This window comes from Haliotis rubra, unplaced genomic scaffold (genome assembly GCF_003918875.1).
Source record: "Haliotis rubra isolate DU_JTF1 unplaced genomic scaffold, ASM391887v1 Scf698, whole genome shotgun sequence".
NCBI classification, from domain to species: Eukaryota; Metazoa; Mollusca; class Gastropoda; order Lepetellida; family Haliotidae; genus Haliotis; species Haliotis rubra.
In genome coordinates, this window is record NW_025767410.1 from 209,468 (window position 1) to 229,082 (window position 19,615).

Genomic DNA, 19,615 nt, shown 5'->3' on the forward strand with positions numbered 1-19,615 from the left:
GGAGTCACTACCAGTAGAGATTGCGATCGGAGATTCTACCAGTAGAGATTGCGATCGGAGTCTCTACCAGTAGAGATTGCGATCGGAGTCACTACCAGTAGAGATTGCGATCGGAGATTCTACAGTAGAGATTGCGATCGGAGTCACTATCAGTAGAGATTGCGATCGGAGTCTCTACCAGTAGAGATTGCGATCGGAGATTCTACCAGTAGGGATTGCGATCGGAGTCACTACCAGTAAAGATTGCGATTGGAGTCTCTACTGGTAGAATCTCCGATCCTATTCGTAGAGATTGCAATCGGAGTCTCTACAATTTCCAAGTCAACTGGTAGAAATTCCGACTGATCTGTTGGCAAAAAGTAAAGACACTTTATTTGCTGAACAAAAAATATACATCTTATTCAGGTATAACACTAGACTGTTTCCAGAGGAAAGCAGTGTTTTTCTAACGATTATTGATCATTAGTTGAGAAATTCCATCTGCATGAACTTTTAACTGAGACTTTGAGATGTTGGAATGAGGGAATTAAAGATAACACGCATTTAAAATCTATATGTAAACAATATGAAAATAAAAATGTGTTGTAACACTGCGCTTACGTCAGTGAGATGTTTTCATTACACATGTGTTATATATACTATGAAGGTTTAAGGCTGCTATTACACAGAGATGGAGATTATCAAGAACCATGGTGATTTGAAGCTCTGTCATAATGGACACGTGTACACAAAATTCTACACCAAGAAGACTGACTGACTGACTGAGTTTAGTTTTACGCCGCTTTTAGCAATATTCCAGCAATATCACGGCGGGGGACACCAAAATGGGCTTAACACATTGTGCCCATGTGGGGAATCGAACCCGGGTCTTCGGCGTGACGAGCCAACGCTTTAACCACTAGGCTACCCCACCGCCCCGACACCAAGAAGAACTTTGTCAGATGGGACCTGAATATTAAAGAATATGATGTATTTTACACTACTTCTTGTTCATTCATTCTTATATGTGAGAGAAAGAACAACCAAACAACAGGAAGCTGGGGAAATGACCGGCCAGATATACTCATGCCAATAATGGTTGTCATTTATCATCATGAAAACATTTATCGTCTCAGATAGATTAATTCTCTTAAAATACTCAACAACTTTAGTCAGTCATGGATTCGGAAAAGGGAAATTACAAGACACTGGCTTATTCATATAAAATGACATTAAAGGCAAGAAATTATTGATGTCAACTTCTTTATTTTGAGAAACACGACATTTCGGAGTTCATTCTTATTCCTTCATCAAGTGAAAGCAAAACTAGGAAACAGATAGCTACTTAAGTACATGTGAAACAACTACGATGGGATAGCATGTAAGTACTTAACTGGCGCTGATTGGCAATGGCACTGGACAAATAGAAGCTAGGGATTAATCCAGGCATGCATGATGAAATAAGTAAATGCAGTTTAAGTTTTTAAAATGACATTATTTCTGTAACCACACACATACAGTAAGTATTAGAATGGTATATGTGGCTGATGTGAGTTACTCGTGAGGCAATGCACACCTTAACATATTTTGACTCAGAGCATTACGTCAATAACACGTCTCTACTTCACACTGTTTCTGCATCCACTCGAATGCACTAAAAATTAGAATTGTAGAGTGAGTGAGTGTGGTTTTACACCGCTTTTAGCAATATTCCATTCCCCAGGGGTGCACAGTTCAGAAAGGGGGGTGCGGGTTGTTTTTGTTTTGTGTTTTTTGGTGTGTGTTTTTGTTTGTTTGTTTTTGGGTTTTAAAAAAAAATATTGTCTTTGGGGTTTTGGGGGTTTTTTGGGGGTTGCACAGTTTGTTTTCACGAGAGTTTCAATGGTCGTTTAATAAACTTTCAGGACAAAAGGCGTGCGCACCCCTGCACCCCCTCTGGACCCTTCTATGCTCGTAAGGTAATGCAGACCATAGCAGATTTTGACTCAGAGGGTTACATCATTAACAAAGTGTCTACATCACGGCTACCACCCCCAGGACACTATGACGAGGTATAGGGAAGTATGTACCAGCAGACTGCAAAGGTGCACCGTGCTGTTCCCAGAACATCAGCTGACACGGTGATCCCAGAGGACCCGAGGCGGACCTTACAAGGAGATAAGTTCCTTCTATTCAACAATGGAACAAAAGCAGATCAATGGATCCTGATTTTCTGTACTAAAGGGAACCTGAGACCACTCGAGGGACCTTCCTCCTGGCTGACGGGAAGTTTCAGTTGCTCTTGAACTAGAAGATCATTTGTATACAATTCATGCTTTTCGCAGGATAATGTACTCGCCTGTGTATTTTTCTTTCCACCTAACAAGCAGCAATCAGTCTATGAACATTTCTTTACCGACCTCTACAAATCACAACTTAAATCCATTAATCTAGACTTTGAGCAATTCCCCAGCTATGCAACCCAATCAGTTTTTTAAATCGTTCGAAAGAAAGACTGTTTTGACATGTGTCACAGAACATATGCGCAGGACTTTATTTGCGGGTTTGTGTAGCAGTGATCACTGGAGCGAGAGTGAGTCAGTGAGTGAGTATGGTTTTACGCCGCTTTTAGCAATATTCCAGCTATATCGCGGCGGGGGACACCAGTAAAGGGCTTTACACATTGTACTCATATGGGAAATGGAACCCTGGTTTTCGGCGTGACGAAGGAACGCTTTAACCACTAAGCTACCCTGCCGCCCCTTTGGAGCAAGAAATTCCCTTGCAACTACAGTCTGTGGCTGCTTTGAGGACACTTATATTGTCGACCACGCCAATGACGACCTTTGAGGCCCTGATTTGATGTTCTGGGCAAGTTGACCGGACGGTTGGGGAAAAAAACTAGCGGGAGGGCAATTAGCTGGAGGAAATAGGCCAAAGGGGATGTGAGAGGGGGAAGAGGGTTACGTATAGACCTTACATGTCTGTTTACGGCTACTCTTAGCGAGACATCGAGTGTAGTTAACAGAGGCTAGACTGCAAAATGGATATACATCTTTAAAGAAATTGGCTGATTAATTTACGGGATGCGGAAGACTGGTCTGGTCATCAAACAGATGTCACACATGAAACTCAAATAGAGGATGTCTACCTCTTAGCTCTCGCTGACCAATTGGAAGGTGTTCCAATTCCGTATATCGCTGACGTTTAACGTCAGTTCATATTACCTAACACATTGTCTTTGATATGAGTAAAGGGAATGTTGATACCCGGAAGCTGACCAAACAGAACATATTCAGGACCAACTGACCAGTTACCAGCAGAACCGTGATCATATCAGTGAATTCTAACCAAGGATGACACCTTGGATCATCGTTTTGGTCGAAACGTCAGAGCAGCAGAAACATTTCACCTCGTCAAGCCTTACAAGATGACATCCGTCGTCAAGGCCTATGTCTGGTTTCTATGACAAGAAGACAGTCACGAATACTATCTGCTTTGAGGTACAACGATGAATGGGCAATACAGTGACAGGGAACTGCGTCAGTTGAAAGAAAATATTAATCTGTTAGATGATAGACAGATAGTTCCTTTCCGGTGTGCTTCTGATTTAATCTGTACACACGTTACATGAGGCGGCGGCTGCAGCTGCATTCATGGCCTTGGATTACCTCCCCTTGCCCCTTACCTCCTCAGCTGACACCGTGCACTGTGTTTAGTCCTTAATCTCAAATCACAAAGGTGAGTAGGAGAATTGTTTGTAATGTAACGTGGTGCTGTGTGACTGATTGTACACCGCTTTTGCAATCTTCCAGCAGTATCGCGGCGGGTGCCACCAGAAATGGGCTTCATCCATTATGGGGAATCGAACCAGGCTTTTTGTGTGACGAGGGAACACTTTAGCCACTAGGCTACCCCACCGCCCTATAAGACGAAGCGATTGCCGCTATCAGGGTCTTTTTCGGAGACGAAGAGTGAGTGAGTTTGGTTTTACGCCGCTTTTAGCAATATTCCAGCAATATCACTACGGGGAACACCAGAAATGGCCTTCACACATTGTACTCATGTGGGGAGTCGAACCCGGGTCTTCGGCGTGACGAGCGAACGCTTAAACCACTAGGCTACCCCACCGCCCCTAAGGGACGAAGATGAGATTACTTCATGAATAATAACAATATATAGGATTATCACCTTCCGATAGGCTCTTCTAACTTTCACGAGTGAGTGAGTGAGTTTAGTTTTACGCCTTTTTTAGCAATCTTCCAGCAGTATCATACATTGTACCCATGTGGGGAATGGAACCCGGGTCTTCGGCGTGACGAGCGAACGCTTTAACAATTAGGCTACCCCACCGCCCCTCAAATTTCCACGAAGCGCAAGGGACGTATTGTGATATATATGAATCTCTAAAATCGATAAATCTAGTGCCATAATAGACATTGTACAAAGTTTACCTGAGTAAAAAATTAACTGCTTTCCTCGCCCCCTTGAGATAGTGGGTTTTTACTTCACGACGTGCATTTCAAAACTTTCAGAGATATTCCACTTGCAGGCAGAGACTTGGTAATCAATATGTGTACTTGGAGAAAGCGCCTTAGTTTACTGTTCATAACAGTAAGCTTGAGAAGCAAAATATAGTACCTTTCTCAGTTGAATTTACACAAGTTTGACTTTGAAAACATCGTTAGCTGGCGATATTGTATTCTACAATGAACCCAGCTCTGAAAGTATACAGCTCCGGTTGGAACATTTCGCTTAAAAAAGATTTTAACATAAAAGAGCTGGGTGCGGTGGGGTAGCCTAGTGGTTAAAGTGTTCGCTTGTCACACCTAAAACCTGGTGTTCGCAGCCGTGATATTGATGGAATATTGCTAAAAGCAGCTAACTCACTCACAAAAAGAACTTGGACTGGTCGTCTCAGAGTCAGTATTCGGTGTCTGTGTCTGTGTCTGTCTGTCTGTCTGTCTGTCTGTCTGTCTGTCTGTCTGTCTGTCTGTCTGTGTGTCTGGGGGTGTGGGGGTGGTTGTGTTACTTGTCAGAGTGATTGAGTGAGTGAGTATGGTTTTACGCCGAGACTCCGAGACGACCAGTCCTACCTCTTTCAGTGAGTGAGTGAGTTAGCCGCTTTTAGCAATATTCCAGCAATATCACGGCAGGGGACACCAGAAATGGGCCTCACACATTGTACCCATGTGGAAATCGAACCCGTGTCTTCGGGGTGACGACCGGACACTCTAACCATTGTCCCACCGCCCGTTTTCCTGGGGAACTACTTCATGATTCCAGACCTGTACAAGCGGCCACACGAACACATGCATGCACGTCGTTGGCGGAGTGCAATCGTGTTGAACTCGACGTCGACTGAGTGAATGAGTATAGTTTTACGCCGCTTTTAGCAACATTCCAGCAAATGGCAGGAGACACCAGATATGGGCTTCACATATTGTACCCATGTAGAGAACTGAACCCGGGTCTTCATCGTGACGAGCGAACGCTTTAACCACTAGGCTATCCCACAGCCCCGAACTCGACGTCGAACGAAATATTTTGCTCAGTCTGTGCAGTTAACAGATCTTATTTGATTGGGTACTGGTCAATTACTTATGAATATTTGTAAAACATAAAATCACAATTATGAAAAGTGAAACGTATGACTTGCACTTAGGTTAGCTGCAGCCTCTAAAACATTGAGTTATTTCAGTCTGGGAAATTACAAAAACGCGGAACGAATTGCAGTGTTTGGTTTCAGGCAAATTTAATTATTCGCTATCTATTTTTCCTATAAAGACAGTTTTCTCTCATTTATTCATGCCTAAGCTTTAATGAATTCGGGGAAAAAATATCTACAAAGATTTAAGTGAGATCGAATGTTGTATCCATGGAAACTGTCACATCTATCTAACCCTTACTAAATGAAACTTGAAACTTTGTATTCGAATTTAAACCCAAATGAAATGTCGAAAACATTTCAAAAATCATGTGACCTATATGTGCATTTTAATTCACGTATTCATTGCTTTTAGTAGTGTTTAAGAAGTTATGTGTTTGCCATCACAAATGCTACAACCATGTAAGGTATAAATGTATTAGAAAATAATAATGCGAACGTGCTTTGGTATTTTTAAAATAGACCCATCTTGTTATGTGCGATATGAAATAATTTAAGACTTAATGTCTTATATATCGAATATAAGCTTTAGGTATCAAATATAATCACACTTGTTTTAAAATTACTTGATCCATGAACAACATACGCTGACGCATATGGCTTTGAACGCTACATCAACCGCAGTCAGGCAGAGATGGGGTGAGAGAGTGAGTTTAGGTTTACGCCGCTTTTTGCAACATTCCAGCAATATCACAGCGAGGGACAGCAGAAATGGGCTTCACACATTGTACATATGTGGGGAATCGAACCCGGGTCTTCGGCGTGAGTATCAGATGCTTTGACCACCAGGCTACCTTACCGCGCAATAGATAGGTTTAATTTACTTCACGTCCAACCATAACTGCCCTGGGCAGAGAGATATCCTGGTAGTTAGTTGAAATATTCGCACATCACCCAAAGACCCAGATTTAAACCATCACATGGGTACAATGTGTAAAGCTTTGTTTAGGTGTCCCAGTCGTGATACTTCTGAACTACTTATAAAACCAGCGTAAAACGAAACTAGCTCGCTCACAACCACACTGTTCTTCATTATCTATTTTTGATAAGTGACAAGTGAAGATCCGGATTAGAATATTGATCTTCAGTAACCCATGCTTGTCGTAAGAGGCGACTAACGGGATCGGGTGGTCAGGCTCGCTGACTTAGTTGACACATGTCATCGGATCCCAATTGCCCAGATCGATGCTCATGTTGTTGATCACTGGATTGTCTGGTCCAGATTCCATTATTTACAGACCGCCGCCAAACAGCTGGAATATTGCTGAGTGCGGCGTAAAACTAAACTCACTCACTCACTCACTTACAACAAATAGGTTAGATAACAAGTGTCATGAGTGCGGCGTTAAACAACAATCTAACAAACAAACAAACACAATTTATTTCCACTCATTCAGTTGCTTCAATTAACATATTTGGAAACTTCACCCTGTATAAATATGTAAGTATTTGTTGCATGTAACTATTCAGGTTCGTCAGTTGTTTAACTGGTATACTGTGTGAGCCATCTTTTTCAACGCGTCTCAATCTGTAATTTGCAGACTTTGAAGCAGGTTTCTGCAGACACAAAGTTTTGATGAACAGCACTGCTTTGGGCAATCAAGTTCAGCAGCTTAAGTACAAAATGGATTCATCAGAAACTCGGTTTTAAGAAACCGATAGCATGTAGCCAATGACATCGCTAGAGGTGAGGTGAGGTGAGGTGAAATTGGGTTTAACGTCGTGCTTGAGAATATTTCGCTCATATGACGACGTGCATGCGTGTGGATGTGTATGTGCGGCTGCTTGTACTAGCCCAGACTGAAGCTGGTTTTAGAGAGCTAGCCCACTGAGATACCATACCGCAGTGAAGCATGAATACCCCACTCAGACACATTATACTGACTCCGAGCCGACCAGTCCTTGTTGTACCCACTAATGCCGAGCGCCAGGCAGGGACCAACAAGTACCATATTTTAACGTCTTTTGGTATGACGCGGTCGGGGATCGAACCCGCGACCTTCCGCTCTCCGGGCGGATGCTCTAACCACTACACCACGGATGCGGTCTGACATCGCTTGAATTCAAGTTCAATGAGTTGACGATCTGAAATCGTTTGCATGAAGGTAATCTGCAGGCTCGGTGACCACGTGTTATAGCACTGGCAGAAGTGAAAGCATCATCGACAGACACAAAAGGTGCTCAGAGCGACGAAACTAGTGGAATCGCCAATTGTCTCTTGAAATAATTCGAGTCAGGATTCACTCTCCACTTTCGGAAAAAATTGGAACGTGTCCGAAGATCCTGAGGAAAGTCAGGCAACATGTCATGACAGTTTGGCCGGGAGGGTTGAGAGTCTATAACGATGCTTCGGGGTCATGCAAAACGCCACTGCATATTGTTCATGGAAGAGTCACAGGAGAGTACTTCCGAGACAACATACTGGCGCCAGATGTTCTGTCATTTGCGACATGTGTGATAAAGCTTGATAAAGTCTTAAGTATGCTAACAATCTTTCATACTGTACACGTGTCGTATCTGAACACCTGCAGCAGCAAAACATCATTAAAACGAGAGTAGGACTGGGACATTTGGAGACGTCAAAGGTTACCGCTACATTAGCCGAACACGGCCAGGTGCTGCATGAAGAGTGGAAAAGATCCCCTCAAATTGCTGATTCGAGCCATGTCATGTATGAACGAACAGTTGAGTAATCGTGATAGCTTGACCCAGTATTGAACAAGCCATGTCAAACGTTCCAATTGTGACGGCACTACCTTCCCTGTCTTCTTTCTGGGTTTACAAGACACCACCAACATGTTCTGTTGATTGTCGTGTTACACATAATTATTCCATTTTCATCCATCCATTACCATCACCATATACTTCTTTGCATTTCTATAATAATTTCCCCTTTCAAATATCCCCTTCATTTTGAAAGAATATTGTCTCTGGGTTGTGTGATCTAGATTCGATTAAGCAGAGGCATTTGTCATCTGACTTCAATATTGCTTTCACCGACGGCAATGACACAAGCAGAATCACAGCTGTGGTAAGGGCAATTGTAATCCACAAAAGTGTGTCAGCGGTAAAGTGTAGTGACTTATACAATTATTATGTCGACACCACTATACTATCTCCTTTGAGTGATCGCCAAGTCAGCATAGGCGGAATCTGATAGCCCTACGAAACACATCAGAAACGTAAGCCATTGCTAGTTCCAGGATGAAGAAAGTCTCTTCGCTCATTTATATTATATTTTAATCATGATAATCTTACTGTATTTGTTAAAACATGTGCATTTTAGAGACAGGATGTTAACGTAATATAAGCTCAAAATAACAAGAAAAAAAGAGGAAAAAACAATTCGACATTGCGTTCTGTATCAATCTCTACGTGGTTTAACCTTTGAAGCCTTTCTCAACACAAACCCTGATCCAATGACACGTGTTATCTAACCTATTTGTTGTAAGAGAGTGAGTGAGTGAGTTTAGTTTTACGCCGCACTCAGCAATATTCCAGCTGAACTGCAGATGTACTTAGAACACCCCCCTGAGGTGTAGTGATCAGTGTTATACATTGTCCAGATTATTATTATTATTATTATTATTATTATTATTATTATGACTATTGGACTGTTGATATTCGTTCAGTCCTATCAATGTATTGTTGTCAGTCCGGGCTTCCAAGCACAGATATAAATATGAAATAGAGGAGAATGCTTTTCTTGTTTCTTCCATTAAATTCAAGGTTAGCTGAGGATCACGACTTTAAAATGTAATAATCAAATTGCGTGCCTCTGTTGAAATGTTGGTTCTATGATTGTCAGAACACGAACTTCAGTGCAAACGAACAATATGTGACCAATCTTCTGTCACATCCCCTGTCAAGATGAGAGTTACTCACCAAACCTGAACCGTCAAGAAAAAATCAATCAATCGTCAAAACAACTACCCTCAGTAGCGAATGTGATCAAACTGATTCAAGCCAGACTTCCATTGTCGCCTCACCATCGTTAAACGTCACATCGCCAACATTTCAAGCATATTGTACAGATAGATGATAACAGTAGTGGCGTGTAGTTGGAAGAGAGGTTTTCATCACGTTGGCCTGTTATGCGTGTGCAACACATGTTATTGATTAATTGGAACCCGTGAAGACCCGGGTTAGAATTGGTCTTCAGCAACCCATGCTTCTCTCGCCAGAGGCGACTAACGGGATCGGGTGGTCAGGCTCGCTGGTTGACACAAGTCATCGTATCCCAATTGCGCAGATTCATGTTCATGCTGTTGATCACTGGGTTGTCTGGTCCACACTCGATTATTTACAGACCGCCGCCATATAGTTGGAATATTCTGAGACGGCGTTGAACAGCAAACCAATCAACCAATTATTTGGAAGAAAGCATAGATCTATGGGGCAGAGCCATTTTAGTGGTGATATCCTCAATCATATGAATGAATTATATTTAAATTACAAGAACGACCAGGAGTTTCAGCATGACGATAGGTCATAAACACATGACATATTACAGTTAATTCGTTGCTTAAATGTTTAGTGATACATTCTAGGTATGTTTCCTAAAACATACCTAGAATAACTACTACTTCCATCAAAAGTTTAGACTCACTTAGACTGACTGACTGAGTTTGGTTTTACGCCGCTTTTAGCGATATTCCAGCAATATCACGGCGGGGCACACCAGAAATGGGCTTCACTCATTGTACCCATGTGGGGATTCGAACCCGGGTCTTCGGCGTGACGAGCCAACGCTTTAACCACTAGACTACCCCGCCGTTCCAGACTCACCAGAACAGTTGCCTGAAGTAAGTGGCAATATTTACACTAGTGAGTCTAAACTTTTGATGGGTAGTATAGATCTAAAGACAGACAGAAAGACAGACACAGACACAAACGCAAAAGCAGACAGACAGACGTAGAATCTCACCAGCGTCGACGAAGCAAGTCAGCGTCAACACGACGATGAAGACTACGAAGACGACGGACATTCTTCTCTTCCACAAACCGACCGGAATGGTGATCAACCATCAGTTTGGTCTGCAATTCAAAATTGAAACTAAGTACAACCAACACGGACGTTACACACACTGCGGAACAAGGGCATGAAGCTTCCGACTTCTGATTGGTTAACAACGATGAGACTTACAGAACGGAAGTAATTCCACAATGGGGTAAATTATTAACTTTTCTCGGCCACAAATGCAATAACTGTTAGGATATATGGCCAAGGTAATTACACCTCGTAAAACACACAGTTTCAGTGACAACCACAAGTTAGTTGTCATAGAAACTGATTATTCTTTGATGACTCTGGATGATTCTCGGTTTCAAAAGAAACTCCAACATAATAAATAATTATCTCTGACAGCTAATATTGTCTATGTCTTTGCTGATTCTGAAAACACAGGTCTTGGCGCAAACGTGTAAACAAATACAGAAAGAAGGCTTTGTGATGTAATAATTTATACATTCTTAACTCTTTCCTGATAACCGCCGTGATATTGCTGGAATATTGCTAAAAGCGGACTAAAACCAAACTCACTCACTCACTCACTAACTCACTCACTCACTTTCCTGAAATTGAAAGTATGTACAAGTAAAAACACGGTTTAGTGTTGGTTGTGCTAAGAATCATTTCAAACAGTTGTGTGATAAATCAAGAAAAGGAAAAAAAGAAAGTACCTGAAGAGCTCGACATCGTGAACATTTCTGAGCCGTCCCTATCAATTGTCCTCGTTGTGTCCTTATAGACTGCTAAGACGTGACCATAGCACTCCTTATCTTCACTCACCGTGCTGCACACATACACTGTCAGCTGTGATTCAGCCACAAAGAACAGAGGCTATCAATAATGTACACCGATATGCGCGGTATTTGACACTCGTTTGTTTGGCCGACGTACTGCTCTTCTTTCCCTTGGCATTTTTCACCCGTCTTCTTTCAGCAAAACGTGATCAATATCCTCCTCATTCTTACGGAATACATTTACACAAAAGAAACCTGTTTCTGCTTCCTTTTTTAGTGTGCACCATTTTAGGTTTGGTTTAAATTTCAGATTAGGTCGTTGTTCTACGTATTATGCGCGTTCTGGTATATGTGATAATACGTTTCAGTATTTCTGATGCTGTATCACTGCTTTGTACATTTACCCTTGTACGGAAGTGAAACCAGAACTTCTCATGGTGAAATGTCGACTATTTAATTCATGATGGTGAAGGCGTTTGAGAATGTTTCTTAAATTCAGAACCCCTGATCATAACAAAAAAAACTGATACTCACATAAGGAATGCTAAAACTGACAGAAAATACCCACTACACAAATCATATGACATAGGCGATGAATTTCCATTTTACTAGGAAACAACGGTTTCATAAATATAATCATATTCAACACACATGTTCAAAATGATATTTGCTCATAACCGAAGGCTAGGATCATTACGGGAACTATCTAAACGTTGATTTCGTAAAATATTCATGATATGAAATTAGTATGGAATAAATATTTCATAGATGCATAAACAAAATTCCAGAATTTGTTTTTATCTGATTCAGTTGTTCAGAAAAAAATCTTCATGACATTTTAATATTGTTTCGAAGTAAATACATTTTTGTACAATCGATGCTGGAATTGTAATCAAATGTCGCCACAAGGGGCCTGAATGTAAATAAAGTTTAATTCCGATAATGCTATCATCGCCGGTCTTTCGAAAGATCAATTATGATGGATGTTTTTTGATAGACTTGGTGCAGTTATTCCGATGCATTATTATGAATAGCAATAAACCCAGAATGTGTTTCCATAGCAGCACGGCCAAACCCGTGGAGTATGCTCACATGTTAACCGAAATAGCAGACTTCTCCTGAGATTCGAATCTTATCAAAATACAGATGATTGACAGAGAGACGTTTACCAAGCAATCACTCCCTGTAAGCGATGTATTGTAACCATATAAAACCCATGGTGTCACTTTGCTACATGGGTCATATAAAAACACTTTCTGGGCGAACTAACACATTTATCGACCACAAATCAATATTTTTTCAACGTAAATATTTTGGCAAAAAGGTATCAGGAAGGTATATATAACTGAGGTTAATCTTTCGGATGTTTACGGTGTTTCATGGGCTCACAGAAAATAATTCAAGTCACGTGTTCAGGTTCCATATTAGTCGTGAGGACCGAGATCGGGTTATTCAGAAAAGTATGACCTCTTAAATAAACTGAGACTTTCGAATGAAGAACTTAATAAAAACACCGTCTTCTCAGATCTAATTTAACTTTCCAAATAATCGATAAAATGGTCCAACACGTTTTCTCTGTGGCGGCAGAATATGGATAAAATCATATATACAGATATGTGCATCATTAAACACTACACACCCTTGACGCTTGATATAAGTATTTCACATGGATAGCGCATGCACATATATAAATATATATATATATAAATAGAGAGAGAGAGAGAGAGAGAGAGAGAGAGAAAGAAGATAGATATAGATATATTTGATAGATAGACAGAAAAAGATAGGCGGACGGACAGACAGATAGATGTAGTAAGAAAATAGACATAGATATATTTGATAGATAGAAACTAGATAGACGAACAGGTAGATAGATAGATAGATAGATAAGATAGATAGATAGATAGATAGATAGATAGATAGATAGATAGATAGATAGATAGATAGATAGATAGATAGATAGATAGATAGATAGATAGATATAGAAAGAAAATATAATACATATACACATGGGGCAAGATAGCCTACACGGGTTTATTTTTTGCATTTGCAGATTGGAAAAAGTGTTGTTAAAATTCGATTATGTCCATTTAACCAGTACATTCCTGTTGGTGAAGAGTAAACGGTGGCTGGGTAATTTTGTGTAAAAATGAACTGATTGAATGAAAACGGCGGTAAAAAATACTGAATTAGAAACTGCCATGTTTCACATGTATTTTTACCGAACAAAGAACATGTATTGATTTTTCAAGGATAACATGTCTAAGATACCCACCGGCAACTGTTTATGGCGCGAATGCATTTTTTATGAATTTATATAAGATTGAAATTAAATTATACTATGAAATATTTAACCTTATAGAGTACTGACTTAAGCGCTATTAATGTTCATTATTATGTATGCAAATGTATGCAAATCACGTACATTGTGCGTGATAAAACCAATAAGAGGTATCGTTTCTTTTGCTGATCAGTTTAGATTCTAAGTTTGTGATATCGACAAACGGTGTATGATGCAAGCTGGGAATAGTTCGGCAATGTCGAGTCAAAACTGGAATTGGTAGACGGCTTGGTATGTGTTTTGGAAACGTTACATTCCTCTACACAATGCGGGGGCGTATTTGCCATTAGATAAATAACGTCAGTCAGTATACACCGGTCTCCTATTTCGTAGTCATAAGAAATGCATGGACGATCCCCCTTGTATCGTGAGCAGGTGATTAAATGATGAAGCCATTTTTACTAGAGTGAGTGAATGAGTTTAGTTTTACGCCGCACTCAGCAGTATTACGGCTATATGGTGGCGGTCTGTAAATAATGGAGTCTGGACCAGACAATCCAGTGATCAACAGCATGAGCATCGATCTGCGCTATTGGGGACCGATGACATGTGTCAACCGAACCAGCGAGCCTGACCACCCGATCTCGAGAGTCGCCTCTTACGACAAGCATTGGTTACTGAAGATCAATTATAACCCGGATCTTCTCGGGTCATTTGTACAAGAAAAAGAGAGAGTATGACACACATACAGCGCCAATACATCACAATACAGGGACATTTAATGTCTGTATCTCTGTATATCATGTCCACTAAAATGCCCAACGTAACTACTGAAGGGTAACACATATAAACTACATTGCTATGCTACATTGCTAAAGAAAGATATCACTTTGAAAATAATTATTTATAAAAAAATACAACAAAAAACGCCGGTACAAGTTTGAGCCCAAGCAGAAAACATTCGTCAAAACGCAACATGGTCCCGGTAACAACCCAGCTGTCCGAATGCGTCGTAGCAATCGTGCATTTTCAAAACGTGAAAAACGTGATTTTGGGACATTGGTTCAAATGCACGTGCATGATTGTGGCATAAATACCGGTGTTGGACACGGCAAGCATGCAGCGATCAAAAAGATCCACCACGAATATGCCAAGACTAACGCAAGTGCAACGAGACAGGGCGGCCGATATGGCCAATATGGGGACTTCACAACTTCAGCTGGAAAGAAACTTCAACTGCAGCCAGGCCACCATCAGAAATTGATAAACCTCTACGAGCAAACAGGCCAGACCCAAGACCGCCCCAAATCGGGAAGACCAAGAGTCACGACACCAGCCGAAGACCGATACATCCGATAGTTCCACCTCCGGAAAAAGATTCTTGACGGCGACGTCAACGGCGGCGACAGCACTAGGACCCGCCGTCAGCAGACGAACAGTCCTTCAACGACTTGGTATGGCTGGTATACGAGCCCACCGCCACTTCCGTGGAATGGCCTTGACCCGTCTACACTGTGAACACAAACTGCAATGGGCACGAATTATACGTCGATGGCAGTGACGTGAGAGGGCCCTTTACCGATGAAAGTCGGTTCAGTCAGTTCAGAAACAAAGGAAGAGTTGGAGTTTTTCGAGGTAGAGGTTAGCGACCGGCGCCAAACTGCGTTCAAGAAGTTCATCCGTTCGATGGAGGAGGAGTCATGGTATGGGGCGACATTTGTAGCCAGAGAACAACAAGACTGGTTATCACCCAAGGATATCTGAATGCCGAGCGATACAGGGGTGAAGTCATGAGAACTTTTGTGGTCTTCTTTAGCACAAAGAGGAGTCATTTTGGAGCACGACAACGCAAGGCCTCACACCGCCAGAATTGTTCGAGAATACCCGCACAACGTTAACGTCAACGTATTGCCTTAACCAGCACGTTCTCCAAATATTAACCTCCTGAACATTTCTAGGGATCATCTTGATCGTCAGCTGCGACAGCGTGTATCACCTTCAGTGAACCGACAAGAACTTGAACAGAACTCTCTTGGACTTATGGAACAGGATTCCTGCTGACGTCACCCTCCGACTGACGACGTCAATTAGGAGACGTGTGTTGGCGTGTATGAAAACCCGGGGTGATCACACTCGCTATTGATGACGTGTCCCCTGACTTCAGTCTCATTATGTGACTCTTTATGCACATTTGGAATGACCTCCGAACCTGATGAAGGAGCAAACATACACTCCGAAACGTCGTGTTATTCACAATAAAGAAGTTGACATCCATAAATCTTGCTTTTCTCCGATTTGTGTATTTTTAAAATTTTGACCCCTTGAATCTTTCTTAATGAATATTCAGTCAAATTATTAGAAAATAATATTTGTTTGTAAATTAATTATCATAAATCTCACATACATCTACGAAGTGAAGTCGGTCATAACTTTCATTTCCTCGAGAGTTTACATGATTACAGTGCACAAGACATCGAAGTTCATTGTCAAGATGTTCAAATCAAATGCGATGATTTTGAAACGTTGATAATGCCAGCATTAGCCATCAATCAAACTTCAAAGCAATAACGATGATCATGAACAACGTCTTTAAAAATAGGGGCGGTGGGGTAGCCTAATGGTTAAAGCGTTCGCTCGTCACGTCGAAGACCCGGGTTCGATTCCCCACATGGGTAAACTCTGTAAAGCCCATTTCTGGTGTCCCCCGCCGTGCTTTTGCTGGAATATTGTTAAAAGGGGAGTAAAACTAAACTCACTCACTCACTCACTCTTCAAAAATAACATCAGGTCTCTGTAAGCAGAATACGGATCCTTGTATGTCACTGACGATGGAGTGACACTAACGATGTAACTAAATGATGAATTTACGTCGTGCCAAATCCCCTAGTAGCGTCTGTGACATCTAGAATCCGATCAAAGGAATAGGACATTTTCATCTTGCAGAATGAAACCATTCCAGGAAATGTTCGATTAGCCAACTGACTGTGTGAATGATGGGGCTAGGCTTTAGAATTGTTTTGATCAAGTAATTAGTTCACTTTCGTCTTTAAGTAACATAAAATGCAAGACAAGAAAAACATGATCACAAATGACTACTTAGGGACGTTGTAATACATTCTCATATAGGTATCTGTAGGTCATGATTATTAGTTTATGATTTATTTGGATCTATGCCTTAAATATGTACGTTTTATCTGATAGTCTTCAGTGTTTCGTCTACCGCGACCATGCAATTTCACATCACCAGCTTGCCCATTTCAAAACCCGTATCCGTGAAATCACAGTCACTAACGATTGGAGGATATTATGTCTGAGTCGTTTTCGCTTCTTATCTCATGGTCATAAATCCATTCCATGTTCAGTTCGGTGACATACATGTACCAACAATTTCACATTTTAACATTCCCCGGTGGGGTAGCCTAGTGGTTAAAGCGCTCGCTTGTCACGCCGAAGATCCGGGTTCGATTCCCTATGGATACAATGTGTGAGGCCCATTCCTGGTGGCCCCCGCTGTGATATTGTTTGAATATTGCTAGAAGCGGCGTTAAACCAAAGTTACTCACTCACTTTTACAATTTTGAATATTCATTAGCATTCAAATGCGTTATACTCATGCTGGACTATTGCTAAATACGGCGTAAAACAAATCTCACATTCTCCTTCAAGATTGACGGGGTTGTGTGGCTGGCATAATCATGCCAACGTGTTGTTGCATGTATATTCCAAGAAGACGTTTGGTTAGGAATATTCCTCCTTTATGCACATACTGATCGGAACTGTTCCATCAAAGGTTTCATTCCACTTTATGCAAAATCATACATTTCCGATTTAGAGAGAATCTTGTATCCTTATTTTAATAGATTCTTCCCTTTCTTACTTAACACAAATCTTGCATTTCCTGTACAACATCTTCCATTCCTTATTTATACATAATCTTACTTTTCCTATTTAATTTCAATCTTACTTTTCCCACTCATACAAAATCTTGTAGTCCCTGTTATATACAATATTGCATTTTCTGTTAAACATTTTCTTGTGTCTCTGTAAGTATTTATTCCTATGTCCCATTTTCACAGAATCTAGCAAACAAAGTTTTCCATTTTATGTTAATACAGAAATTTCATTTTAATTTATATCCGAAAATTTGCATTCCAACATATATATGGAATCGTGCGTTCCGATTATATAGAAACTTGCATTCCTATTTATACATAATTTTGCATTCCTTGTCCAGAATATATGGAGAATCTTCCATTTCCTTTTCGTCCAGTCGTACAGTACTATTTATGTTATCTTGCATATTTTACTCAACGATGGCTTGTTATCCATATCTGGTCTGATATGCATGTTATCGTACCACTGATAAAGAGATGTATGAACGTATACAGTTACCCTTACAACATTTATGAATTATGGGTGTTCACCAGCCTATCGACGACGATAACCCCCTCAGTTGACAACGACGATTATTAAAATGTAATTCTGTATTATAGTAACGATTGAAAATGCCGATTTTGACTGCATATCACTTATATAAGAATATGCCACTTTGATATTGGAGGAAATGTATACAGAGCTAAGTCTTTTAGACTTTTATTTAACACATAATCGCGGAAGTGATTTTGACAAACCCCAAAGCATTATCTGGACGAATCTTGTCACAGGAATCTGGCATGACAAGGCATGCAATGACGAAATAGCGTACCCTACTCCACGGAACCAATCTGAGAGATCAATATGTTCATATACATCACCATATCCAACATCACAGCCAGACTGAACACTGTGTACCTGAACAACTGGATCAGTATATTGACATGTGAACATATGACAGTCAGACTGAACAATGTGTTCCTAAACAACTGGATCAGTATATTGACATGTGAACATATTACAGTCAGACTGAACACTGTGTTCCTGAACAACTGGATCAGTCTATTGACATGTGAACATCTCACAGAAGGACTGAACACTGTGTTCCTGAACAACTGGATCTGTCTATTGATATGTGAACATCTCGCACACAGGTCTGTTACCAGGAGGTCATTGCTGTGACAGAAGAGTCATATAATCCTACGTCACTTGACATAAGTTTGCTGCCCTGATAAAACACTGAGAAAGGTCATGTTGTCTCAAATTTGATAATGACCTACACTTGTCCATCAAACCTTTCGAAAGCTTTCAACCTTGAATGTTGCAGCCTTTAATAACCGATATAAAGACCATACTTCATTGTATTTCAAAAACACCAGTGGCAGGAACTGGAATATTGCACAGGTGCCCATGGTTCCAAGGAACACACGTGCTATGAAGTATATTTCCCCTACTAGCTTTGTACCCTCCAGTAGACTGCTCCAAACAGAGCCGGCCAAGGCCATTACATCATAAACACAGCCACACCTTATGCCTTGTGTCACACATAAATGTACATACTGTAAACGAACATATATCTATGCATGCACCTATCGCTGTAAAAGCTTGAAATCCCTTTCCATGTTCATATAGAGCAGTACGAGACAAATATTAGAATCCAACATCATGACCAAATGTCATATTTATACCTGTTGGGAGCAGTGAAACCCGTGAAAACCCGGGTTAGCATTGATCTACAGCAGCCCATGCTTGTAAGAGGCGACAAACGGGATCGGGTGGTCACGCTTGAGCAGTTGGTTGATGCATGTCATCGTATCCCAAATGCGTCGGATGTTCACGATGTCAATAACTGGATTGGCTGATAATCGATATTTACAGAGTGCCGTCATATAGCTCGAATATTGCTGTGTGAGGCGTTGAACAACACACCAACACTGCTATCTTGTAGGCTCTACGACAATATATCCATGTACCTGATGCAGACAATGTTATAACAAACAAACAATGCAGACAATCTTACAACAAACAAACACTGCTGACCTGTATCCTCTACGACAATATTCATGTACCTGATGCAGACAATCTTACAA

At 40.9% G+C, this 19,615-nt stretch overlaps 1 protein-coding gene across 1 annotated transcript in view; it reads right to left on the reverse strand.

Moving 5' to 3' along the window:
- The window catches only part of LOC124258553 (protocadherin Fat 1-like), a 53,853-nt gene that overhangs the window by 32,181 nt on the left and 2,057 nt on the right, over positions 1-19,615 (reverse strand). The window contains exon 2 of the mRNA XM_046692619.1: positions 10,554-10,663. Coding sequence (XP_046548575.1) covers positions 10,554-10,614 — 61 coding nt within the window. The 5' untranslated portion in view covers positions 10,615-10,663. The remainder of the gene's footprint in view (positions 1-10,553; positions 10,664-19,615) is intronic.